Source organism: Manacus candei, unplaced genomic scaffold (genome assembly GCF_025592945.1).
Source record: "Manacus candei isolate 608988 ecotype Guabito, Panama unplaced genomic scaffold, ASM2559294v1 h1tg000049l, whole genome shotgun sequence".
NCBI classification, from domain to species: domain Eukaryota; kingdom Metazoa; phylum Chordata; class Aves; order Passeriformes; family Pipridae; genus Manacus; species Manacus candei.
The window spans coordinates 6415549-6442055 of NW_026138097.1; the positions used below are offsets into that span (position 1 = coordinate 6415549).

Genomic DNA, 26507 nt, shown 5'->3' on the forward strand with positions numbered 1-26507 from the left:
ATTATACTTTTTGAGAAAAAATATAGCTAATATTAAAGCTGCTTCTGTACTATACCTCCCAGTGCCTCAGGTCTAGGAAACATGAACATAAATGGGATGAATTCTGGATGCTCCCCAATATGCAGTGCCTTCGTAGTAACATGTTTGAAACAAAATTATTCTGCTGGCTTAAAGGTAATTAACATAGCATTTAGCTATTCATGTAAGGGAATAAGAGAGTATTTTTATTCTAACATAATTAAATCAGGAAGACATTAATTTTATCAGAGATAATTGAAAACCTGTGGCTATAAGTCTATATTCTGCTATAAGTCTATATTCTGTAGGCCCTCATAAATCCGTTAATAGCTGGGGATGAGCTGTAAGTACAGAATTTGGCTGGAACCTTCTTGTTTTGCTTTTCTGTAGTAGATAGGTGAAAGCTTCAACTCCAGCCTCACTGAAGTTCAAACGTTTGCTAAGCCTTCTGACTTATGTTACTCAAATGAAAAACCTGATTCTTTACTGTCTTTTGCTGTCACCTTTTGCAAATAAGTTTCATTTGTCTCAGAGACAATGCTAAAAAAGCAAGCGTTTGGGGCTGTGTGTGTTAGTTTTCAGACCAAAGAGTGAGATTCTTTTATTTTGCCTGATTTTAATCAGGTATTTCATGTAAAGTTTTTCAGTTCATTTTGTTTGCAATATTCAGATGGATTGTCATACCTTTTCCATTACTATTCCATTTGGATTTATTCAGCCTATATAACCATTACAGTTACAGGTAACTGAGTAAATTTAAAAACTGGAAGCGGAGCTCTGTATAGATTCAGACTATATTATTATGATTAAAAAGGTTTGTTTTTTTTTTTTTTTTTGCTTACTTTTACTTCTTAGAAGAAGAAAATTAGTAGAAGTTTTATTTCTGGTATGCTGCTAGAGTCTGCCTTCCCAAATTTCTAGTTAAAATTGGGTGCAGATATTTAGCTGTTGTCATTGCTCCTTCGTTGCAAGGCAGGAGTTGTCTCTCTCAGCATGTTTGACAGACATACATAATTCTGTGTATTTGCCAAAGCATAAATACTCTGATTTCAAAACATAACAAATACTATTCAGAAATTCAAAAATGAATTTTGATTGCTGAATAGAATTTTTTATGTACGTAGTGCAACTAAGGAGATAAATATGAGAATAGGGCATAAATAAAATCTAACATCTGTTGTAGAAGCAAGGGCTAAAACAAATCCACAGTAAATTTTATCCTGTTATGTGAAACTCTATCATGCTGTTTGTAGAGAACTATTACTGTCTTAGTTTGTGAGGATAAAGGATCTGTTTATTAAAAAACAAAAGATTGTTCAATTTCCACTGAATACACTTTGCAAGCACATTTAGCATTTTCTGCAGTTTATGGACATTTGAAGTAAATATATCTTTTAAGAAATACTTGTTGCCATTCAATTTCACCAAATGTTTACCTGTGCTTTTCTTTAGCACACGAGTAACCTCAGTTAGTCAAGGGACAAGTTAGACAAGAATGACTTGTCTACACAGCTAAATATGTTTAAGCACTACCTGAACTGTGACCTGAAGTATTAGGAGTATGTTCCTGGTATTATGACACTGCATTTCAGTTTTTCAAGCCTTTTCTAAATGGTTTAAATTAGGTTGGGCTGTGCATCTAAAGAGTAAATGACATGGTTTTTTCTTATGCACTTTGTAGAACGAGGCTCAAAAGGACACCTTGACCTCACAGAGTTAATAGGAGTTCCTCTTCCTCCTTCTGTCTACTTTGTCACCGGCTATGGAGGGTTCCCAGCTTACAGCTTTGGACCGGATTCCAACATCGGTAGATTGACAAGTGCTATAATACCATCGCCTTTCTACAGAGATTTCGCTATTATAGTTACAGTGAAACCAAACAGTGATCGTGGAGGAGTGCTGTTTGCAATAACAGATGCCTTCCAGAAAACAATTTACCTGGGACTGAGAATTTCACCAGTGGATGACAGCACCCAGAGAATAATTATGTACTACACAGAGCCTGGATCCCATATCTCCAGAGAGGCTGCTTCCTTTAAAGTGCCAGTGATGACTAACAGGTGGAATAGGTTTACAGTGACTGTTCAGGAAAATGATGTTGCTTTGTTCATGGACTGTGAAGAATATCAGAGGCTTCAGTTTCAAAGGTCAGCTCGAACCTTGGTATTTGAATCTGGCTCTGGGATATTTGTTGGTAATGCAGGAGCCACAGGATTGGAAAAGTTCACAGTAAGTGCTGTCTGATAAATTCACATGTATCAGTGTTTAATGCATGTACTCTCTACCCAAGAAAGTCTGCTTACAATGGTTATATCCCAAATGAGGTTACAAATCGTATAGTTTGTATTTTCCATACCTGGCTAGACTTTGGGCAGTGCAGATATATAAACTCTGGTTTAAAATGCAAATGTTCTGAGAACCTCAGAAATTTATTAATAGTCCAGGTATAAAGCTCCACGTTCAGTTTAAATATTAGAAACTCCAGAGTAAATATGTCACATAAATTTTTATGGCCTTTCTACAAAGGGCAGATTTCAGAGTATCCATGTTTTTAATTTCTGAGAATAATACCTTACTATAAAGTCAATATTTTAAACTCTTATAAGTTAGGTACTCATATTCAACATCAGAAATAGAATGATGTCATCAAAGATAAAGATATTTGGAAGATAAAACTGTATTTCTACAGTTTATGTATTATTTGAAGCTTATCAGGTGCTTCAGAAAAATAGAATGGACCAAAATCACTACTACAAACCTCTCAAGCCTTCTTAGCTTGAGTGCAAGCATCCTTTCTGCTACATCCTGACTGGGATTCTCAGCCACTGAGCTTGCAAATGGAAGTGTGAAAGCAGTCATTATGCGTGAGATTGACTCATTGTAAAATGGAAAGGGAAATGTCACAGTTTTTCCATCTGGTTTTTGTACTTCCCTTGTACTTCAAAACTTGCAGAGTGTTTTGTAAGATTAATGTCTTTTCCCCTAAATTAGTAAAGCAGCAGTGCAAAACTGAGTGGATCCTTTTCTTTAGAGAGTAGAGATGTTCTTACCAGAGTTCAGGGGTACTGACAGGTTGTGAGCTCAATCTGGTAAGCAGCGAGGATAATGTACTTTTATCATTTATCTGACTAGTCTAAACACCTAGAATTACAGGATTATATTGATTAGCAGCAAATAAGTGGTGGAAAGTGAAATGTATGAAGATTGCCTGCTGGTGCTACCTTTCTTAGACAGACAGGATGACTGGAGTATTGTGGATGCCTGATTAGTAAGTAGGATTGAGAATCATTCAGGAAAATGAGACTGCTCTGGTACCCCACCTGGAAAACACATGATGATCAGTTGCTGAGATTATCACCAATAAATCTGTAAATATGGTGGATTACACCATGATGCATTTCCACAAAAATGGGTTGTTCTGTATGTTATATTGAGTACATAAATTTCAGCCAATATTCTGATTGTTTCATTACTACTAATTGTGACCTGTAGTCTAGGTCCTATGCCTTTATTTCTTCATCATATTGCTTCATCATACCCAATTGCTTTTGGGTAGAAAAACTAAATGGCTGATCCCTCCTCAAACTCTGTTTGTATGCCAAGAACTGTTTACATCAATTGCCCAAAACAGAAACAAATCACAGCAGATTGTGCAAATGAATAGATATCAGTTGCTGTTTGCTCTGACTAATGGGAATTCATGTGTCTCAGACTCTGGTTGTCAGACACAAAAGGAACGTAATTATTGTCAGATTTATTGAAACCAAAGGAAAATCTAGCCCTGATGCTTGTAAAGAAAAGTAGAACACAGACAACAACCAAATATAACTGAATCAGTAATGATGCCAGATGCTGCAAACCAGCTTTAACAGGGAAGGCAGCAGCAGGCACAAGACCCAGAGAGGGAATACAATATCTCGTATCTATCATCCCTACCATGGTAGACTGAACCATAACTTTCCTAGTTAGAGTAATTGGCTAGCAGCAACACTTGGGAAACATTAGAGCTCTCCATTCTGCTTCCTGAACCATACAGGGCCACAGATTAGAGCAAGAGGAAAAAAATATGTTTTCAAAATGTGATTCACCTGTACTGTGAAAAAAGCATCACTGCTTAAGTGTCTGGTTGTGCCTTCTTTCATGTATCATTTTTCAGTGAACTATTAGTCAGTCTGACACTGTTAAATATCTGAGTTGTCCATTAAGTTTTGAGAGAAATAGGATGGTTGAGACTACTGAGCTGTTGCCTCAGAATGCCCAGCAAACTCAAGATACACCAACTACATGAGTTTCATGGTCTTTAAAGGTACAGAAATTAGAGGATTGTCAAAGATAGAATCACAGACTTTATTCCTTTCTAAAATATCCTAGGTCATGTGTGTTAGGCAAGATAGTTCTTGATTTGAATATCCGTCTTTCTGCCCTATGTGTGCAACATGTCTAACTGTGAGATCCCAGAATAGGGAAATGTCCCTCTGTAGTGGTTTGAACCAGGTTTTTCCCCCTGAAGCTAAGAAAGTGGTAACCCCCAGGGGGTGGTGACACTGGAGATTTGAACCAATCTGCACTCCTGCGAAAAATAAACATACCACAAACAAATGGAAGAGAAGGTTAGTTGTAGTTTGGTTGAAGAAGTGGTAGCCATGTTCTGAGGCCACGAGGAGCAGAGGGCAGAAGACCCTGGGGGTCTTTGGCCGCCCAACCCCCAGCGGGGGGCTGTGGAGATCTGGAACAGCATAAAGCTGCGCTAGGTGCCTGCAGGTGAGAGCTAAGAAAGTTTTCTCCACTGTGAGTGAGCAGAGATAGAGCAGCGGCAGACGCAGCGTCCAGAGGCTATGGCTAAGAGCCAGGACAGATAAGAACTGAACCAAACAGCAAACAGCTTGCAGTAAGAGGGAGAACTCCTGGAAGGAAAGCCGAGAAAAAAGAGCTAGCAGCAGCCAAAAGAGAGAACTGAGTTCTACAGAGTTTTTGGGGTAAGAACTGAACCAGACCCCCCAAAACTCCTTTGAGACCTCTGAGAAAGGAGGGAGATGAGTCTTGGACATGCAGAACTAGAGAGAGAGGAGCTGAGAAGCTCAAAAGCGTCCTGAAGCTGGACCGGGACGGAAAAGAAATGTGGGGGGATTGACCTTGGCCCCCCCTCGCTGCTGCTGACAAGCCAGGCAGCCTGAGACGGAGCACAGGAGCTCTGGTAGAACTCTTGAGGCAAAGGCTTTCAATTGAATGCTGCCCAAGATGTTCTGACTGAGGGGTGAACCCCTGAGGAAGGGACTTTCACGAAGATGCCCCTGCATTTCATGATATGCCTGTGGTGAAGCGAGTTTTGTCCCTGCTGGCAGTCCACAGGCGAAGGGGCTTGGAGACCCCCTTGTATGTATTGAAGACCCTCACTTGGAGACGACGGGGGCCGAGGGGGCTTGGATACCCTCTTCGTGAGTGCTGGCAGAGATCCAGCTATCAGCTGCTGCATGTGAAGAGGACAGATGACTGCTGCCGTAGAGAAACTGCTCAGAGACTAGAAGTCCTTCTTCCCTCCTGGACTTTTATTTGGAGGAGAGAAGAGATCATGGTAGAGATAGTTGAGATCATGTGTATAATGTATAATATTTATTTGTACAGTCATTGTAATATATTCCCTTTCCCCCATTCTGAGTCTCGTGTTTTGTCTGGAAAAAATCATCCCACATTAGGTTGAGATGTGGGAGTGGGCTTAGACTAGGGAAATAGATTTTTGGAGTTCTCAAACCATGACACCCTCACGTGTTTCTTAAAGTACTTTGAGTCTTTCTAATCCAAGAAACAATAGTTAAGTGTTTAAAATTAAATTGTTACTGCTCCTTCAGCATGTCTGAGAAGTACAGTTTGTAACTTTGAAAAAAGAAACCTTTGTTATTAGGAAATCCTTCTCCTTTATTTCTTCTCTGGAAAGTTTTAAGATGATTTCTCTCTGAACCACTTCATCACTTATTGGTATTCCCTTCCCATCCTTTGTCTCCATTGTTAGGGGTTTTCACATGCCAATTTTGGTGCTGCAATGCACTTCATAACTAGAAAAAGGAGACAGTGCTTTACAGACTCTAGGACATAAACCAGGACTAGATCCTTCAAGGGGAGCACTAACAATGTGGTGTGACAATTGTAGCGTCATTGGGATGTGACAGCCATTGTATTCTGTCACCTTCAATTTTTTCAACATTTTGCAAAAGGAAAATGTACAAATGTATTTACATCTTTAAATTGGCATAATTATCATAAAATTTTGTGCTTCAGACAATTTTAAACCAAATCAGTACACAGTTTGGGGTATTTTGGTGCTTTGTTTAATTCCCACCACCCAACCCTTTCACACATGCTACTTAAAATATTTCTTCCTTGAACTGTTTTTAATGTTCCATGCAGGGCTCAATTCAACATCTAACAATCAAATCTGACCCAAGGGCTACTGAAGATCATTGTGAAGATGATGATCCTTATGTAAGTATTCTTATAAACACTTGCTCAGTACCTCAGAGATTTCAAAGTAATTTTCCATTTAATATTTTTAATAAGCCTAAATGTAGTATTTCTTCTTAGAAACATTTTGTCATACTTAAAACTATCTCTGTGTGCAAATCATTTTTTTTTTTGGCCTATACTACCCTCAGAAGTGACTTTTCAAAAAGCATCATTTTATTTTGTCTAAAACAGCTTTCAGAAAATGAACTAAGGCTTTTATTTTTCTGAAGGGTAATGAAATACTGCAAGTACTGAAATAAGTTAACATCATAATGACACTGAGGCTTCACCAACTGAAAAAGAAAAAGTTTTTTTTTTTCTGCATTGAAGCTGCCAATTCCTTGGAGATCATGGTTTTTTTCCCTGACTTTTATGAACTTGCTCTCATGATTGGGTTTTGCACAGGCTTCAGGGGACAGCAGTGGCAATGGCAGCATTCAAGAACATGAAGTTTCTGAGGCACAAGGCATCCTTTCACCTTCCCATCTTCCCATGAGGGTAAATTTGTTTGATTTAATTGTAGTTTTTTTACTGTCATAGAACCAGAATTTCTTGTATTTTCATTTGTGACCATTGTCTCTTTTCCCTTTGCTGGCTACCACTAAGAAGGATCTGGCTCTGTCTTCTTTACTCCCTCGTATCAGGATTTTGTACACATTGATAAGACTGGTCTGTGCCTTCTTTCTTGAGGCAGTCCTTCCTCTCTTATCTTCCTCTAATATATCAAAAAGCAGGCAGCTGGCCCCCAGCCAGTATTGCTACATGGGGTAATTCCTCACTGTATGCAGGACTTGAATTTTACTTTGCTGAACTACTACAGCCAGCTAGGGTTCTTCTGGCAGCAAAATCACCCAGTGCTTGATGGCTCTTCTGTATTTTGCATCACATCCCAAAATTTAACACAGAAATCCTACTGTGCTGACTTTTTCTCATTTGGATGCAACTGCAGCAAATTCAAGAAAGATATCTGGATAGCTACTCTATTTAGAAAAACTTAATTCTTTTAGCTATTATTTTAAGTTTCTGTTTAATAACCTTCTTGCACTATTCAAAATTACACACAGCAATAGTAGAGTTTTTGGCTTTTATTCCTCCTTCTGAAAGATGTGGTTTAATCCCAGCTGGCCACTAAAGACTGCACAGCCACTCACTCACTGACCCACCAACCAGAAAACTCGTGGTTGAGATAAAGATGCTTTAATAGGTAAAGCAAAAGCCAGACACATGAGCAAAGCAAAACAAGGAATTAATTCACTGCTTCCCATGGGCGGGCAAGTGTTCAGCCATCCCCAAGGCAACAGAAGTCCATTGCACGGAACGGTGACTTGGGAAGACAAATGCCATCACCTTGAACATCCTCCCCTTCCTCCTTCTTCCCCCAGCTTTATATTCTGCAATGACACCAGATGACCTGTGTTATCCCTGTGGTCAGTTGGGGTCAGCTGTCCTGGCTGTGTCCCCTCCCAGTTCCTTGTGCACCTCCAGCCTCCTCACTAGCGGGGTGGGGTGAGAGGTAGAAAAAGCCTTGGCTTTGTGTAAGCACTGCTCAGCAATAACAAAAACATCCCTGTGTTGTCAACACCATTGTCAGCATAAATCCAAACACGGTGCCATACCAGCTACTGTGAAGAAAATTAACTCTACCCCAGCAAAAAACAGCACACAAGAATGTTGTTTTTCAGCATAATCTCAGCATATTACTTGTTGTTGCAGAGTACAAAAAGTAGAAAATTTCTATTTTAATGAGCAAGTATTTTTCTTAGATTGCTAAAAAGTAGTTACAGATCTATGATTTACATGAATAGGGACCTGAAAGTGTAATAGCAATTGCTTATCACTATATACCACTCCCAAGGAGTAAAAATGTGACATTTTCCTTTAATTTTCCAAGCATGTGAGACCAGTCTTGGATGCCAAAATGTTATTTCAAGATCTGTCAATGTTGAAGTAGTACAGCAATGTCATGCCTTCTTCAGAAGACCTAGAAGTTGCCTACAGTTGAATTCCATAATTAAGCTAGAATTAATGCCCAGAGGGAAAAATGTTACCGAAAAAGTATTACAGAATATAATTTATTATTTGCTAATGATGAAGTTGTGGTTGTCATAAATGAAGAGACAAAACATACTTTTTCCCGATTCACCTCTTGAAGATACAGTTGCTTATCGAAGATTATATCATTGCAAACATTTTTGCATTCAGCTATAATACTTCGCTTGCTTTATTTTAATTTCTCCACAAATTATTATCTGTTATGATGTTATTTTAATTTGCTGTTGAAATGTTTTTAAGACTGTCTGGTAAACTGAGTGATGCTTTAAGTACACAAATAATTTTCTCTGAAGTGTTACACTGCAATGTTAATAAAGAAAATATATATATGGCAGATTATCGCCCTTTGACAACAAGAAAGAAATAAGCTTCACATAGCTCTTTTTGGTTCTTCAGACACTTTTTGGTGGCAGACTGTCAATGTCTTGGACTGTGTAGAAATAATCTTCACTGTGTCTGTGTGCAGTCCCAGTTAGTACTACAGTAACTCTTTGTGTGAGCCAGTCTCCGAATGGATAATGATACATAGATTTGTGAGCCTGAAAGGCCAGTAAATGATTATTCTCTTTAAAATGCAAGAACTTCATGTGAAAGTATTTCCTTGGATTACACACATAGTTTTTTCCAAACTGCCTCGAGAATTTCAAAGGCTATACCAGCATGTAATTATGTAGTCTCCCTCAGCAAAATGCTGTTGTTTAATGCTATTGTCAAATTAGAAACGCTTAAAAGCAGTCGTGGGATTTGTATGCCTTCCAGAGTGACTGCCCATGGACTTTTAATGGGTTTATTCTTTAGAAATATTAAGCAAGAGACAGAGAAAAAAATGACAGTTTAACAATCAGTACAGCCACTGACAGACATTTCTGAGAAGGTTTATATTTATTTTCTACTCTGAAAAATAACAAATCAGTACTTCAAAGCAAATTGCTATGCTGAGATGGAATGAACAAACCGAAGGTCATAATTGAAATTATATCTCTGAATAAAGACACTTAGCAGTGTTTATGGTGTATATTCTAACTTGTATTTTTCTAGTAAACTCTTCCATACTGTGCAGTAGGAATGGATAGCATTATTTGAATTAGTTCAGAATATTCCCACTGAGGAAAACCCTCAGTTTCTGGATTAGGGTGTATGTATGGATGCCAAGAACTGTCAACAAAGAAGCCTAAACTGTAAGAAGATGGTCTAGGTTCCACAGAAAGTCTTGTCTGCATTACCAGAGGACAGAAAATATAGTTTTTCTTCATAACTATTTCTCAAAATAAAGCTTTCCAATCTTTGTCCTACTGTTCTTTTATTTATCTTAACAGTCAGTAATAAACAGAAGGAATGCTTTATAGACTATGCAGTGGACACATTCTAAATTGTGTGAATTATTTTCTACTGTTTATGTGAAGTATTGGTTACTCTGCATCAGCAGAGGGAAGTCACTGGACATTGCATTTAAAGAGAAAAGTTGGTCTTCCTTTCCAAAGTCGCAAAGATCCAGTCTTACTAAAGATTTAAAATACAAAACCCTGTAATACGTGACTAGCTTAACAACATACTTTTACTATGATTCAGATAAACAAGGTGCATAAAAAAGTTTATTCGTCTCTAAAGATTAATTGAAATTGAATGAGATGAAATTGAAACAGAATGTCAAGAACAAGATGTATAATAATAAAAGAAATAAAAGCAAAGGAAACATGAATCTGTTTCTTTCTCAAGTGGAGTAAATAAATGAAATAAAAGTACTTTCATTAGCTATAGTGGGGATCATATCTGGCCAGCTGTGGAAAAAATTTCATTTCTCCTTCAAATGAAGCCCTAAAGCCTATTTTCAATATGTTTCTCAATAACAAGAAGTATCCTGAAATTTTTCCTCAATTTTAAAGGATGGTGCTACCTCTCTTCCTTTCACTGACAACTCAGGAACAATTTCAGTAAACCCTTATTATGGCATTTTGCACATATAAACCTGGTTCAAGACCAGGATGCGTGGTCCAGTAATTCTACTCCAGGTTACCCTGGCAACATCACTTTTAGATTTTATTTCAATTGCACATGCAGGTTTGCATGAAGTAATCTCCTCACTCCACTGAGACAGCCCTTCTCCAGGTCTCTCATTCCAGCAGGGAGTAGGCTCTTTACATTCCTGCATGCAGCTGATGCAAGGCTATCGAAGTGGCCACCCATTGCCAACCCACAGACAGCCTGGGGAGGCAGGGGGTACCAACCAGGCTCTTAGACCTGCAGTGAGAAGTGTACATTTCTTGTGGTTTTCTTCCTCTCTAGGGGTTTGTCAAGTGTACATCACTTGCTTTGGAGGAATGGAGTTCAAAGGTATTTTGTTAGTTTTTCCCAAGATGCTTGACCAAATAGGTGTGACATCTGCTGATAAGCAGAAACTAGATTAGTACTGTAAAGAGAAAAATGAGATAGAAGGTGAAATAAATTAAAAACTTGTAAATGAAAGAGGGTGCATATATTGGCCATTAATAAATTTTGGTTTTCATGATAGCAATGACAGTTAATATTCCTAGAGGAAGCATAAGTGTAATGACAGATACTGGCAAGATAATAATTGGGAAAGATCTAGATTTATGTTTTGCTTCATAGATGTGGCAATTCTGATTACTGTACTTTGAGGAAGGTAATCTAGCGATTCTTGCTTTAAAATATGTGATAAGCCTTTACTCTAAACAGCTCTTTGGGATTTTTTTTTTTTAGCCTGAGGATACGTTGGCTGAGCCGGTGGAAGCCCCCCCAACTATATTGTCTTATTTGGAAGAAAATGATTTCTCCGGAAATCAGAGATCAGAAGAAACCTCTGAAGCACCTAAATTAAAAGAACAAGGCACTGCCTCGGGTTTGGGGATTTTATTTGGGGAGTGGGGTCTCTAGTTCTCTGAGTCTGTCATTTCCCTGTGTATGAAAAACCACTGTCATATTTTGGGTGCTGCCAGGAAATGAAAATCCTATGGGTTTGTACATCCTGTGTGCTAGAAAAGAATTGGCGCATCAAACATTTGGTTTTTGAAACTGCTGTCTGTTAGACTGCAATTTGTTATTAGCAGCAAAGGTAGTAACTGCGAAGTGGTAGCAACTATAGCCAGCGTTAAATACATCTCTCACTTTTCCCTCCATACAAGGACATATCTCAGTCTCACTGTTAAAAATGCAGAGAACAGATATACCCTTCTGTAGTGTGAAAATTTCAGTCACAGAACTATGGTTTATATTTTGAAATTATAAAAAAAAATGGAAATTGGATAAAACTAAGAAACTGACCTGAGGAGCTGCTACTGGGACACTCTACAACACTCTAGTAAAGTGTAAGCATTAAGCAAAGGGAATGAAAGGAGAAAAATCCTCTTCATTCTGCTCAGGTCAGTAAGAAGTATGGCACCCCTTGAGACTACCTTTGCAAACAGTCCTACTGGCTCTGAAGCCATGTGGTACCTTTCAAAGGGATTAAGATGGGTATTTATTTGGTGACCTGTTAAAGAAAAGCACAACCTTTCATATAAAACTGAATACCGCCATTGAATAAATAACTATATCCTACTTCTGTTCCCTGAATAGAATGTCAATCTGCCTAGTGCACCAGTAGGGTGTTTTGGATGTAAGTGTAGGCAGCAAAGCTATGAGAGTAAGACATAATGCATTGAGGAATCCAGTCCTCTGCTAGCAAGACAACTTCAGTGCACTCCTAGAAAGCAGAAAGAAAATCTGGTCGTCTTAATAAGGCCAAAGATAATGTTCTTATTTAAATGTTGTACATACTGCAGATAGTACCTGTTGTACTTACCTCTTATTTTTTATGTTATATAGCTGACAAATGGGTAACCATTAGACTAGGACTTGAGGCAAAAATTATGATGCAATACAGCCCTTGTCCTTAAAACAGACATTTGTTTTGTAATTTTACTCTCACTTTTATTTTCTTTCCTTTTAAAATTTTCAGAGTTATAAAATGATTAATATTAATCTTTGGTGATTAATATTAATTTTGGTCATAATCTAAATAATTACTTTCTTTGTACAACTTGCAGCATCTGTCTCTGATAAATACCTCTGGGCAGGTTTTATTTTGCTCTCTCAATAGTAAGTGATTATTTTATTTAGATTCATCTGTCATGGAAACTGGACAAGGAAACAGCGAGTCTACTACTGTCACGCAGAAAATCTTAAGAGAAGAAGATGGCTCTGCTGCTGGTGTTTTGCCAGAAGTAAGCGGAGAGGAGGTCTGTATAATGGATTTATCATACACCTTATCTTTTTGTCCTAAGAACAGGAAAATCTGTGAATTACAGGTCTTTCTCTGAGTTGGTACCTCTAGCTATTCCATCTTAGCAGCATGGCAAAATAAAAGCTACTTTTTAAATTCTTGAATATCTTCTCAAGATATCAGACTGAAAAGCACTAACACTACATAGAAGTTTGCATCTATAACCATTGAAATGGGCTTGAGATTTTTGTCTAACAAAATGAATTTGTTCTTTTGGTTTTGCTTCTTTTTTAATTTTACATCTAAGAAAGTGAGAAACAAAGAAAATAACCAGCTAAATCCTCATCATAAAAGTCCACAATTTTTATGCCCAAAAAGCAAACATCTTGGTCTTAGTCACAGTAACCACCTTGGAGGTGAAAGTCCTACTTCCTTCTCTGAAACAGGACATATAAACAGATTTAAAATTACACCAAGTGCTTCTGTATGAAGTACTAAGTGCAAAGAAGTCCTTCATTATCACACTCCTTCATTATCAGGTGATCCAGACAGAAGACTGATGCTAAACCACACTAAACTTTGGGGGAATTCATGCCTAAAATGTGTCTCAGTGGTTTTCCTTAGTTGACAAGAGACTAATCTGAAAATTAATAGTTTATGCAAATTATCTCTTTATAAGCCCAATCTTACTTGAATTACCATCAAAGAGGCTGATTGTCTAGTGAATGTCTTGACAAGGGAATGACTGGGTGGATTGCACTGGAGAATTGTCTGCAGCTCCTAGTTATTTCTTTAAGAAGGCGGTGTATGCTGCCTCTTGACAGCTGCATACTTAAATATCCTGAGAAGAAAATTCCATTAAACAAGTAAGAAGCAACTTTTCTAGCATTCACAAAAAAAGATGCTTTGACTAATGAATTATTAGGACTGAGCAAACTTTACAGCCATAGATGGCCTTATATCAAAGTTGAGGCAAGTCAGTGAAGTTTCTTGGGGTCCTTATATTACTCATGTCTGTGTTGGAGTAGTTCCATGAACAAATGCAGGTTACAGCCATGCTGAGCTTCTCTCTAGACTGCCAGGACATTTTTTAGAAGTACTCTAGGAGAGGTGATACTGGACATCTTTTGCCTGTCAGAGATGCCTTCCAATAAACCTGGTCAGGCCATCCTGTTGTAAGCATCCAAGCTTACATTCCTTTCAAGATCCCTCCTGATGGAAAAAGCAATTCTATAAAGTGTGTGTGTGACCATCAAGTGACTTGTACACTACTGAGCAGAAGAAACTCTTACAAAGATGGGCTGTAATTTAACTGGCAAATCAATTTTGCCAGAGCTAGGAATAACTGTAAATTACATTCAAAGCATTGAGGCTAGTCAAATTTTCAGAATAACTCTTCGTCAAATCCCTTATAAAATTAGATTCTCCGTTTGAGTAGACTCCTGTAGGCCTGGCTTCTAGACAAGAAAATTAAGAGAAAATGCAAGTCTGTAGCCTGTCTCTGGTTTGATGTTCACACAGAGTTAAGGAAAACAGCAGCCCCTTTTAACTCCTACATGGAGAGTACACCAGCCTACATGACTGCAGGTACTACAAACCCCAAGGGGAGTGTCTATCCCATAGGTAGCAAAGTCATCCTCTCTGGTGAGATACCGGACTTTGAAAGATAACATACCTATTGCATTTGAAAGGTAATGTGTAACCTGAATTTTGTGGGATTCTGCAAATTAGAATTACATATGTCACTCATTTGGTTGGAATCCCGTGAGCTGGAGGGCTCGAGCTCCAGCTACTCGAATACTTGCATTACTTGTCAGCATATTTCAAAATAATCAGCTGGCAGTACATTTTTCATTAATTAATATTCTTAATCCAACAACCACCACAGATTTTTCTAAGCAGAAAATATATAATGACCTTTCTTTCCTCTTGCCTTTGTGACTCCTATGCCAGAAATCCATTCTTTGTATTGATTGAAAGTGTAGTTAGTTATGACAGTTTCTCTTTGCCAGAAAATGTACAGCATCACGAATGGCAGAAATTTAGAATAAAAGATCCACATAGTGTGTGTTTAGTTAAGTGTTTAAGGTTGCTCCTCACAGGGTCTTCTGTATTTACTGTGATAAGTTATAACAAGTGGTGAAACATTAGGTCATGGGTGATCCATTGGAGATGACAAACAAGAGGTTTTAATATTTGTTGGAGAACTTCCAAATATAATTCCTCTAACATTTTCATGCCCGCATTCACATTTTTTAAAACAGCAATTTTAATGTCAGATGAACTATTATTTGTGCAATCTTTCTTTTTTTTTTATCCCCCAGTTTTGGGCCATTTTTCTTAAATAAAAATCCAGTCTTGGTTTAAGAAGTGTAACACATAAAGCTTAAATCTATTGTGACAAGTAGTTTTGCTACTTATTCATCTTTGCAAGTTTTTTTCTTGACCTTATTTCAATTTCTACATGCTTTTCACTGCATAGATAACCACGATGATTATATAATATGCTAATGAGCAATCTTTTAGAAAATATTAATAAAAAAATTTGTTACTGCCATTCATCTCTCAGTTTTTACTTGTGCCTGGTGATACTCCTTCCTCCAATGCTCCAATCTCTCTAGATCCCTCTTCAAGGCCTCTTGGCCTTTGGGGGAGTCAGCAGCACCTCCCAGTTTGGTATCATCTGCAAACCTAGTAATGGTGCATTCAACTCCTGCAGCCAGGTCACTGATAAACGTATTGAACAGAATTGACCCTAGAGTTGATCCTGAAGAATGCCATTAGTGGCAGGTCACCAGCCATATGTAGACCCATTCACTGCAACCCTTGAGCTCTGCCCTTCAGCCAGTTCTTTACCCAGTGCACCATAAACCCGCTCATCTCACACTTGGACAACTTGTCCCAAAGGATGCTGTGAAGGACAGTATCAGAAGCCTTACTAAAATCCAGAAAAATCACATCCATCTCTGTCTCTTCATCCGTTATGTGAGTGACCTCATCACAGAAAGGTATCAAATTAGTTAAACAGGACTTTGCCTTTGGGAACCCGTGTTGAGTGTGCTTGATGATTGTAGTATTCTTTAAATGCCTTTTGATAGTACTCAGTATAATCTTCTTCTTAATTTTTCCAGGAACTGAGGTTAGACTAACAGATCTGTAATTCCCTGCATCTTCCCTTGCATCCTTTTTGTAGGCTGGAATAATGCTGGCTATCTTCCAGTCAATAGGAACCTCCCCATACTCCCAAGACCTTTAGTAGATGATTGAGAGGGGTCCTACCATGACATCCACTAGCTCCTTCAGTACTGTTAACAATCTGTATCAACAGTCCTGTTATCTTATTCAGGTTATGGTCTTACCCGCAGCTTAACTAAATAGATTCTCTTCTAACACTTTTTCAGATGGGAAAAAATGAGACGAGATTAAAAAAAAAATTGCTGGGCTGGACTTTGGGACCTTTCCTTGTGACAAAACCCAGAAAGGTCTTTAAAAAATCAGCTAACAGTTCTTCTGTTAAAAGCTGTCATCCTGCTAATTTTAAAATACTTGGAATGCTACTATATTACCTCTCTCCTAGTTTCATTAGCTGCTAATGGAACTCAAAATATTTCATCAGTGCTATAAAATATGAGTAAATCCTAGTGTTTATTTCAAAATACAGTAATTACTTAAATGTTCCATTCTGTACACTGGATTTTAATTTAAATATGAATTAGTGTCTGAGCTTCATTCCTGAAAGGTTTTATTTTATTCCTGGAATATTTTAAATTATTCCTATTATTATTCTTACTTTCTCTTGACTAAATACTAATGCTTAGCAATATTTTGGTCTTGTTTGCTGTCCATTTTTACTCTTTGCTATCAGTTTTCCTGTTTCATCTTCTGTCACATTTTTACCAAACTGGACATATAACCCTCTTTTGTCAGTTTTGTAGATCTTGGGGGAGTTGGCTGAAGCATTCCTAAACATGTCTATTTTAACTCTCACAATTTTCTCCCAGACAGACTCAGTCTGGGAAAACAGCCTTTTTCAAACCTATTTTATTGATTTAGACTGTGTGGATTTATGCAGGTATAAAATTAGATCATGGTAACCAGCTCAGTGAGCAACTTATTTGTGCATAAATGAGCTCTAATATGGATTATCTTTGCTGAATGGAATATACTGTTTGTATAGTGCCTATAAGGTTTGTGACTGCATTGAACAAGGCAAGGATTCTAAGAGGGAAGGGAGGAAAGAAAGAGGGAAAAATGGGAAAAGTAATGCAACACGTTTTTCATATATCATATTTTATTTATTGAGGACCAGAAAGGTCAGGAAGTAGAAGACGGGTCCACAGGATCTCTAGGAGGGTCAGGAGCAGAAGATTTGCAAAAAAAAGGTCAAGGACCTCCTGGACCTCCAAGGAAACTTGGACAACTTGATCAGCCTGTGAGTATTTTCTATCTGTTGAAAGAATATATTTAAGAAAGGGCAATAGCCAGCCATCACACGTGCATGAAGGGCTGTAACTGCACAACCTTACACACTGGCATCAGTTGTACTTCTACAAGATGGATTTTAGCCAGATGTATGTCCTCAGGAAGCATCCTAATTGGTAGAAACTGAATAGATTCATGTGGGTCAAGACAAAAAATGCTTTAGCAGATGGTGGCAACAGGCTAAGGTTAATGGTATGATTTGGTGCACTCAGAGCAGCAGTTTGCAGTAGTGTGTTACAAATACATCTTTCTATTCTCTGTTGACTATCACTTTTGTATGAAATTAGATTTCTTTCCAATGTCCAGTTCCTCATAGTTTGAAAGTTGTCAGGGAAGAGGCAGAATTTTAGCCCAGAATTTACCTGCTGTAGGCATATTCAGCAACTTTGCAATATTTCGAGATTTTCTTACTTCTCAGATAAGTAAATGCCTGAGACAGAAAATTTGAAGAGGACTTCTCAGACAGCTGTCACTATTTATTTTAACAGAACATTACAGTTTTCAAAATGTTTGTCATCAGTACTGTGATGGTCCAGTTAGCACTCTGTGAAATCCAAATACAGCCTGCCAAGTGTTTCCATCTGTATCCCCCAAACTCACAAAGTGGTTCCTCTGCCTCTTTGTTGTGGGAAGTGCAGTAGTGGTGAGAGGCAGATTTTGTGAGCTGCCAGCTGCATAGAGGTCCAAGTCCCAAATCTCATTCTACTGCGGAAACCAAAAGTTAGAAACTAGCACCCTTATATCCAGCCTCTGCTGAAAGTGTACAGCCTGTTTAACCTGCACAAAAAATAATGTCTAATTAAAAAAAGTTATTTTCTTTTAGGGTAAAAATAGACTTCAGGAATTGCCAGGACTGAAAGGAAAAGCAGGCCTAAAAGGTGAAAAGGTATGTGTCCTGTTAATAAACAACAATCAGGTACCATTTATGCTTAGAGATATGTTAATTTGTACATATTTGTATTGGTACGGTCTGGGAGATAGATGTGGAATCATGGGAAGAATTTAAACATTCTACTGTTCATCCAGGAATGCATGGAGGTCACCATAACAGAATCCTAAGTATTTTTCAAGGATATGAATAAATTTCAGTTATAGAAAAAGTTGCATTTTCACAGGAGAGCTAAGGAAGGTATATTGAACACTTAATAAAGAAAAGTCAATTGTTATATATGACCACTTTGGGCAACTTACTCCACTGGCTAAGTGATTTAGCTGAGGTAGTGTAATCAAATTACCCTTAGGAAATGAACATAATTGAAATAAGAGCTAAACCATCTGAAGTAACAACTTGTATCTCTTCTGAGACAAAGTGAGATAAAATAGATTAATCTGTTATTAAAGTTCATGTTGTACACAAAATTGGTATACAGACAGTTACTCCAAGTGCCAAATTAATAATCCCTTTCATCTGTTTACCAGAACAATACAGTCACTTTCCAACAGAGATGAATTATCTACAGCACTTACCAGCCAGCTCAGTGCTTCTAAGATAAATCGCACGATCAGCACTGAGAATAGTAATACACAGTTTCTAGGTTTTACTAATAATAACTATTCCATATGTAGTATTGGTAATTAATCACATGTATATCTTGGTATTCTCAAAGGCACATTATAGTTCAAATAGAAATATCCTGCAATAAATGAGTTAACAGGGTCTTGAGTGATGACCAATGTATGTTAGAAATTAAGATCACAGTAGTTGCCCATTTTGGGCAACACTGTATACAGAGACAACATCTCAGCCTTGGCCATATTGATCATCATAACTGGTCTACTCTGACCTCCAATCGGGAGACCTGGAGACACACCATCTATAAGGCTGCTGCTTCCTTTGAGAACGCACGCAGGATCACTCTCGAGGAGAAAAGACAGCGCAGAAAGAATCGTGTCTTGCAGAATATACCACCTAAGGAGTCTTTCTGCTGTGCCTTTTGCAATCGGATATGTCTATCTCGTATTAGCCTCATTAGCCACCAGCATGCTTGCAACAAATGTGGATAGAGCCTTCCTAAATCTTCGTTCGCGAAGCCTAGCCATGATGATGATGAGTATCCAGAGAACAGCATTGCTCTGTAGGTTTGACAGTCAGACTGGTTTTGCCCCAGAAAGTACATGGACTCAAGAGCCTGTCAGCCCTTGCATGAGTGAGCTGCATGGCAGAGTGAAGCAATGGTTATTCTGCTTTTGAAGAGCCACCACTGGAACAGTGCATATGCACTATTACGCCTCCCCCTAGACTCGATAACCTGTGGTACAGCAGCTTCTGAGAGGAAAGGTATCATCTTGCATAGTCCCATTGGTGGCAGGAATTCATGCTTTCATTTGAGCTGGCACTGTTCCCAGACACATTGTGTCTGGAATATTCGTCAATGCTTCACAACATATCTACACACTTGTCAGCTTTTCCATGACTTTTGATGAAGCCCTTAAGCAGGAGTAGAATCTCTGGATGTAGTCCAGAACTACAGGTGCCTGTAGTCCATTATTCTCTATTACTATTCACCCCATTTGGCTAATTCTCTACATTACTCTTTCCTGATACACCCCCCTTGCAGATAGTGTCTTCCCTCTCTATGGACACTTGCAAGGAGCCTCTTTTCACTCTTCTGTGCTGTGGAACTACTGTAATCCCTCTAGCAAAGGGTCGATTTCCCCTATAGTGTTTGCCAGTCACACTGTGGAAAAATAATGGCCTAAATGTCATTCAATAATTAGCTTCTTATGTTTCGGGCAAATCTGCTTTGATCCTTCTTGTGACCAGAGTAATTTCCAGGGTGCTCGGTACTGACATAAATAATTAATGTTAGGAAACTGTAAAATTAGTCAAACAGCTTTTAGTGGAAAAAAAAGCAAATGGGAAAGATGTCAAGATTATGGTTGTTTACATTTCTTCTATTTATAAGCTAAGTGAAAATTTGCAAATGCAGCTTTATTTTGCAGCTGCTACAACTGCAGCTGCTATTAGGTGATCATTCTGATCATTCTGATCTTCAGCAACAAGTGCTACAGCTACGCTGCCAAATGGAACAGGGCAAGGAACTGACTGATTTGCTGATATTTGGGACTTGTGAGCGTGGTCCCTGACAATGTTTTGACCCATGTCAAATAGACCTCTCTCGGACAATGTCTCGAGGGTAACATTAGCTGTTAACTGTTCCCACTACGCTGCAAGATGAGACTGTGCATAGGCTGGCTCTGTGCTCTCCCAGTGCCATCCAGTAGGCTTTTTACTTTGAAATACTCATGCTGATGGATTGCAATACAGTTGTCATGTTATTTCATGAAAAGTGCACAAAAATCCCGTACTCAAAATACTAGCTTTGAACATACACAGCTAAAAGGAGGCCCAGGGCCAACTAAGTACTGTGAGCCCAGCCAGTCTGTTCTACCTGACCTCAGGGCCAAAGAAAGGTCTCCAGCCTTAGTTTATTGATTAGAATAGCCATCGGAAGGAGAATATTTCAGCAACAGGAGAAGCAGCTTAGCCAGAGCTAAATATATATTGGGAAGGAAAAAACTCCAGTAATTTCTTCCTTATTACTTTTATGACTATTTTAGTAAGGACATCTTAAGCTTAGATTTTCATTTTAAAATTTGGACTAATATTTTCAAGGGACACTTCAAAGAGACATTGTGAAAATAAGTTAACAATTGGGCACTAAAAATCCTAACAATAGGTTCAAAAGCACTAAGGAAAACTGACAGCTTCATATGCAGAGCTTTTTCTTGGCAATGCTTTCATCATCATCATCATCATGGCTAGGCTTTGCGAACGAAGATTTGGGAAGGGCACTACCCACGTTTGTTACAAGCACTCTGGTGGCTAAAAAGGCCAATACGAGATAGACGTGTCTGGTTGCAAAAGACACAGTGGAAAGACTCCTTAGGTGGTATATTCTGCAAGACATGATTCTTTCTCCGTTGCCTTTTCTCCTCAGGGGTGATCCTGTGTGCTTTCTGAAAAGCATCAGCAGCGTTATAGGTGGTGTGTCTCCAGATCTCCCAATTGGAGGCCAGAGTAGACCAGTTATGGTGATCAATATGGCCAAGGCTGAGATGTTGTTTCAGGGAGTCCTTGTATCTTCTCTTCGGGGCTCCTCTCTTGTGGCAGCCAGTGGCAAGTTCACCATAAAGCAAAATCTTAGGGAGGCAGTGGTCCTTCATCCTGGAGACATGTCCTGCCCAATGCAGCTGTGTTCTCAGTAACATGGCCTCTATACTTGTGACTGCTGCCTGTTCTAGAACAGATGTATTGGTCACATAATCTGACCAGTGGATGTTTAGGATTGTACGGAGGCAGCATTGATGGAAGCGTTCTAGGAGCTGCAGGTGGTGGCGGTAGATGATCCATGATTCAGATCCATATAAGAGAGTAGACAGCACTATGGCTCTGTAAACACTGATCTTGGTACTTTTCTTCAGGTGTTTATTTCGCCAAACTCTTTTATAAAGCTTTCCGAAAGCACTATACGCCTTTGCTAACCTGTTGTCTATCTCTCCGTCAATCTTACCATCCCTGAGGTAATGAGGCTACCTAGTTAATTAAACTGCTGGACTGATTTGAGCTCTGAGGCAATGCTTTAAACAGACCCAATTCCTGCGGTAGAAAGCAGGACAAAGAAGAAGACACTGATCTGATCCTCTTTTACACATGTGAATAATTTTTAAGTTATTAGTTGTTCAGAAAATCATTTCATTATCCCAATCAGTGTGATTTCCTAGGACTGGCTGTGTTCACAGGGGGAGCAAAGCTTAAAGAATTATCTGTGAACACACAAAAATTCAAACCAGTTATGCTCTTCAAAGAGAATCGGCATTTTTTTTTCAGCATAATAATATTGAAATTTGAGGAACTGCCTGCTTGTTTCTGGTTCTTCTCACTGAAAATGGAAAACTGGGAATGAATGGGGTGCTACATATCAGTGGAGAGTGGGCAGCTGGTTGTCACTTTTCCACTATGGTCCATGTTCTGCACAGAGATACATCCATGAGATGCTCCTTATGGAGGGAATGGCTGCAGTTAGGCTTCCAAATAATGACTGTGATCCAAATGTGAGAGCTGGGGATTTTTTGTCTTCCACACACAAAGTGGAAGAAATTGCATGAAAATAAACACCAAAAACTGACAGAAGCTAATGTAATAATCACTGGAAAAGCAAAGTATATGTTAAAATTAATGAAGAGCATCTGTAAAATAACACACTGGCAGACAGTAAAAATAGCCCCAAATGAATTAAACACATTCTCTGTGGACATGACTGAAGTATCACTATAGGAACCATTTGACAAAGCCACAGGGAACAAAGAACTGAATGAATACATTTATCTAATTAATTCTCTAATTAATAAAGAGCAAGTGACCAAGAGGCAGGTAAAAGTCAGTGTTTCCTGCTATGTAACTGAATATGTGAATTTAAAAAACACAATTAAAATGCTCATAATCTCAAATAGTAAACTGGCAGGTTAGAGGGTAAAGCATAGATCAGTAGAGGCAGAACCTCAACTCTTGACTCCAGTGAAAAATACTGGACTTGGGCAGAAAAATTATTAAAATTAACAAACATCTTAAGCTGAAGCAGTTCAAACTAACCTCAGCAAAATGTCAGAGGTAATGTAAGAAAGCCAAAGTAGAAGAGATGGTACTAATTATAAAAGAAAATGACACATATCTGAACAGTGTCATTCATTGTGTTGACACTAGATAAAGATCAATATATAGGAAAAAAATCATGATGTGGTGGTATTGGAAAAAGCATTACAGATCTGTGGTGTGACCACAAATGTATTTATTTATATCCTAAAAATGCAAGTTCCACAGTAAAACTTTATTCTGGCAAGATATATACACTGTCTAATACTGTCAATGCTACTTGTACATTTGCAAATTCATTGAAGAAGCTAAAAAAGGAAGAGATCTTTCTTTCTTTGCCAATGCAAAGATCATGTTTCTTGAGAGCTTGTCTTAGAAATGAACAAAGTTCAACCCTGCTCATAGCATCTAAGCAGTTGCTTTTGTTGTTTCTTGTGACTGGAAATCCACACAGATTGTAGCTAATGCTTATAGTATTTATATAGTTAAATCCTTGCTGGTTTATCTTAATTCCCGTTTCAGGGTGATCCTGGTGAGGGATTGCCAGGACCCCCCGGACTACCAGGACCATCAGGACCATCTGCTCCTTCCAGAGGATTAGTGAGTATTTGAGGATCTCTGTCAATGAGCTCAGCTTGCCACAGAGGAATCCAGAACTAAATAGGTTTTCACTGGGAAAGTAGCCTGACTGCCATAGATAAAATAATGTTTTCTAAAACAGTCATGCAGAAGTGCAAATAAATGCCTGATTAAGGTGTGTGCATTCTGTAAGCTACATAAACACCCAGCATTCTCTGACTTCAAGAGACTAGCAAGGCAGCAACAGATCCCTAGGACAATGTGCTCCAATCCAACAGCTTTACCTAGTCAAAGGCCACTTCTATAAACAGTGAACACCAGGTCCTGCACCACCTTAACTTTCTTGTTCTCTGTGATACCAAGTTTCAAGGTTTTTACTTCTGGAGTGAAGTGGAGGAAGTCTCAGTACATCCTTAACTCCCAGACTTTTGAAACATTAGCTTTTGTACTACAATAACAGATTCAGGTAGTAGTTCTCTCTGTGCTTTGGTTTTTAGTTTGCAAAACATACACAGCTATGAAACTCATCAAGAACTAAAGTGGTTTTTTAACAAAATACTTTAGAAAAAGCTTCAGTATATTAATTTTTTCTTATAAAATGCCTCTTTTGATTCCAGTTGTGAGAATCTTAGAATCTGGCTTTTTAACCAATAGGCGCATTCTAGGAAACAGTGGTTATTTGTTAGATATGTGTTTGGGGATATTTTTAATCTTGACAGGTATCTTTCTGAAGTTAAAATTTGTCTGAGATATTGCTTCATCTTCAGTTCACTTAGTCATATAGCATGTGTGTCCTGCAGGATGGTTGTCACTGTGCTCATAGGGCATCTGCAGGTAAATATAGTGCTCAGTGTCTGCAAAATAAGATGGTATGAAACAACAGAAATGTGACTGAAATGTATTTGTTGTATTATAATTTATTTCACTGCTGCAAGGATATTGACTATAGCTGTATTTCCAGTAATTGTCAAGTGATATTTTCATTTATCACCTTTAGAAGCAATATTTTAAAATGGAATTCTCCTAATTTCAGAATAGACTGGAACCCGAAGAATCAGGTTCTGGAGATAATGACAGAGAGACTGAGATTTTAATTGTAAGTATATGTTGATATTTCTCATTAACATAGTAAAGAGCTTTATTTTACTCCTCCAGATCATATAAGGTCAATTTCAAAATGTAAATTTTGTACATGCTTCATTTACAGCATCCAGAAAGGATTTCTAGGGTTTCATTTCAAGATCTGAAAAGGCCTTAATGTATGTGAGTGGGGAAGAAGTATGAGAAAGGAGGACAACAAAGAAATAACAGCAAGAGGACTTTTAAAAACGAGAAAATGCTTTTAATCTGATTCTGAGAAGACAGTAAAGAGGAGAGAGGTGGCAATCATAGATCCATAGAATCGTAGAAAGACTTGGACTGGATTGGGATATTAAATGTTATCTTGTTCCAACCCCTCTGTCATGGGCAGGGATACCTTCCACTAGACCAGGTTGCTAAAAACCCCATCCAACCTGGTCTTGAACACTGCCAGGGATCGGACATTCACAGCTTCTCTGGGCAACCTGTTCCAGTGCCTCACCCCCCTCACAGTAAAAAATTTCTTCCTAATATCTAATCTAAACCTACTCTCTGTCACTTTGAAGCCATCTCTGCCTTGTCCTATCAGTAAATAGTCCCTCTCCTGCTCTCTTGTTAGCCCCCTTTAGTCACTGGAAGGTAATACTATTCTTTGCTTTTTTGAATTTGGAGTACCTGTTCTAAACAAATGAGTGTGTCTGTATGAAATGCTTTACAGTGCAGCTTCCTGACAAACTGAACATCAGTAATACTGCAGCTTTCTGAGTTCATCGTGTTTCCAATGAACTCCAGAATGCTATAGCATACTGAGGCCTTTCCTTTGCAACACAGCTAGTGATATTTTTCATTCTCTCAGACTGGTTTCTGCCTCAAGACTTCTGTTTCTTTTCTTTCCTTTCTTGTTTTGTTCAATACCTTATTCTCAAGGCTCTTCAGAACACAATTGCCAAAAGCTGAAAGTTAGTTATCATGCCTGATTTAGGAGGTTCTTTAGATGCCCTATGTAGGTAATGAGACAGGTGAGTGCTTGGAAAGCTCTGTTAACTGTTCTGAAAGTCCAAGATGACCCTCTTCCTAACAGAATCCCTTAGATGACTTTAAGTCAGAATTAAAGATTTTTTGACTTTCAGTGACATGGCCCAAAATTTCCAACTTTACGTGTTTGCCTGCTAATGCAAGCAGCAACAAGGATAGAATTGCATGATAGAGAATATTTGCAAACGCACTATTTCTTCTAAAGTAATATTTCATTCATTTGATTCAATTTAATTACATCTGCTCATGTCTATGCAGGATAGATCTTCAGAGTAGAGGCCATTTTTACAGCACTAAGCCCTTGACCATGAGTAGAGATTCTTAGTGCTCCAAAAACAGCATGGAGAAACCCTTTGAAATGGTAGTTGAGAAAAAACTAACCACTTCCCTCTGTACAATGATCCCTTGGTTTCATTATGGTTAAGTCTCCTAACTTGAGATCGATCCTCAGGATATGTCTGTCTAAGGTCTTTACTGGGCTGCAGAGAGCTGATACAAATTTTTTTGGTTTTCAATTTCCTGCTTGCTGATGCATGCCATGAAGTGGCACAATTCAGAGAACAAGGGTGAGGGAGGTGCGGGAACAAGTTAAGTCAGCAGCACCTGCATTCAGTTAATTAGGGTCAAAAAGGAGCATTTTGACCTTGCCTGGTGTTTTTGATAAAGGGAGTTCTGTGTTCTCAAAGAGAACACCGCTTTATGGCCTTCATGCTCTGCGTGTTTTTCCCGTGGCTGAATACAGTTAAATGTGATGCGGAGGGAGGGTCAAAACACCAGTTTAGGATGATCCTGGGAATTTCGATTAACTAAAAGACAAACACTGGGTACTGTTTACAAGAGAATATGAATAAAAGGGGAATGGTGTAAAAGATCGGTGGACAAATCCCAAAATCAAATTCTGTGTGGTGTGCAGCCTCATTTCTTTCAGCACCCATATTTGCCATAGGAGAT

General features: G+C 38.4%; 1 protein-coding gene across 4 annotated transcripts in view; it reads left to right on the forward strand.

Moving 5' to 3' along the window:
• The window catches only part of LOC127476215 (collagen alpha-1(XV) chain-like), a 126009-nt gene that overhangs the window by 39480 nt on the left and 60022 nt on the right, over positions 1-26507 (forward strand). For 3 of the 4 annotated variants that reach the window (XM_051798866.1, XM_051798869.1, XM_051798868.1), the window contains 9 exons: positions 1700-2247; positions 6421-6495; positions 6922-7014; positions 11287-11413; positions 12685-12803; positions 17091-17219; positions 18093-18155; positions 23385-23462; positions 24475-24537. In XM_051798866.1, coding sequence (XP_051654826.1) covers positions 1700-2247; positions 6421-6495; positions 6922-7014; positions 11287-11413; positions 12685-12803; positions 17091-17219; positions 18093-18155; positions 23385-23462; positions 24475-24537 — 1295 coding nt within the window. The remainder of the gene's footprint in view (positions 1-1699; positions 2248-6420; positions 6496-6921; positions 7015-11286; positions 11414-12684; positions 12804-17090; positions 17220-18092; positions 18156-23384; positions 23463-24474; positions 24538-26507) is intronic. The other variant, XM_051798867.1, reaches the window with a different exon arrangement.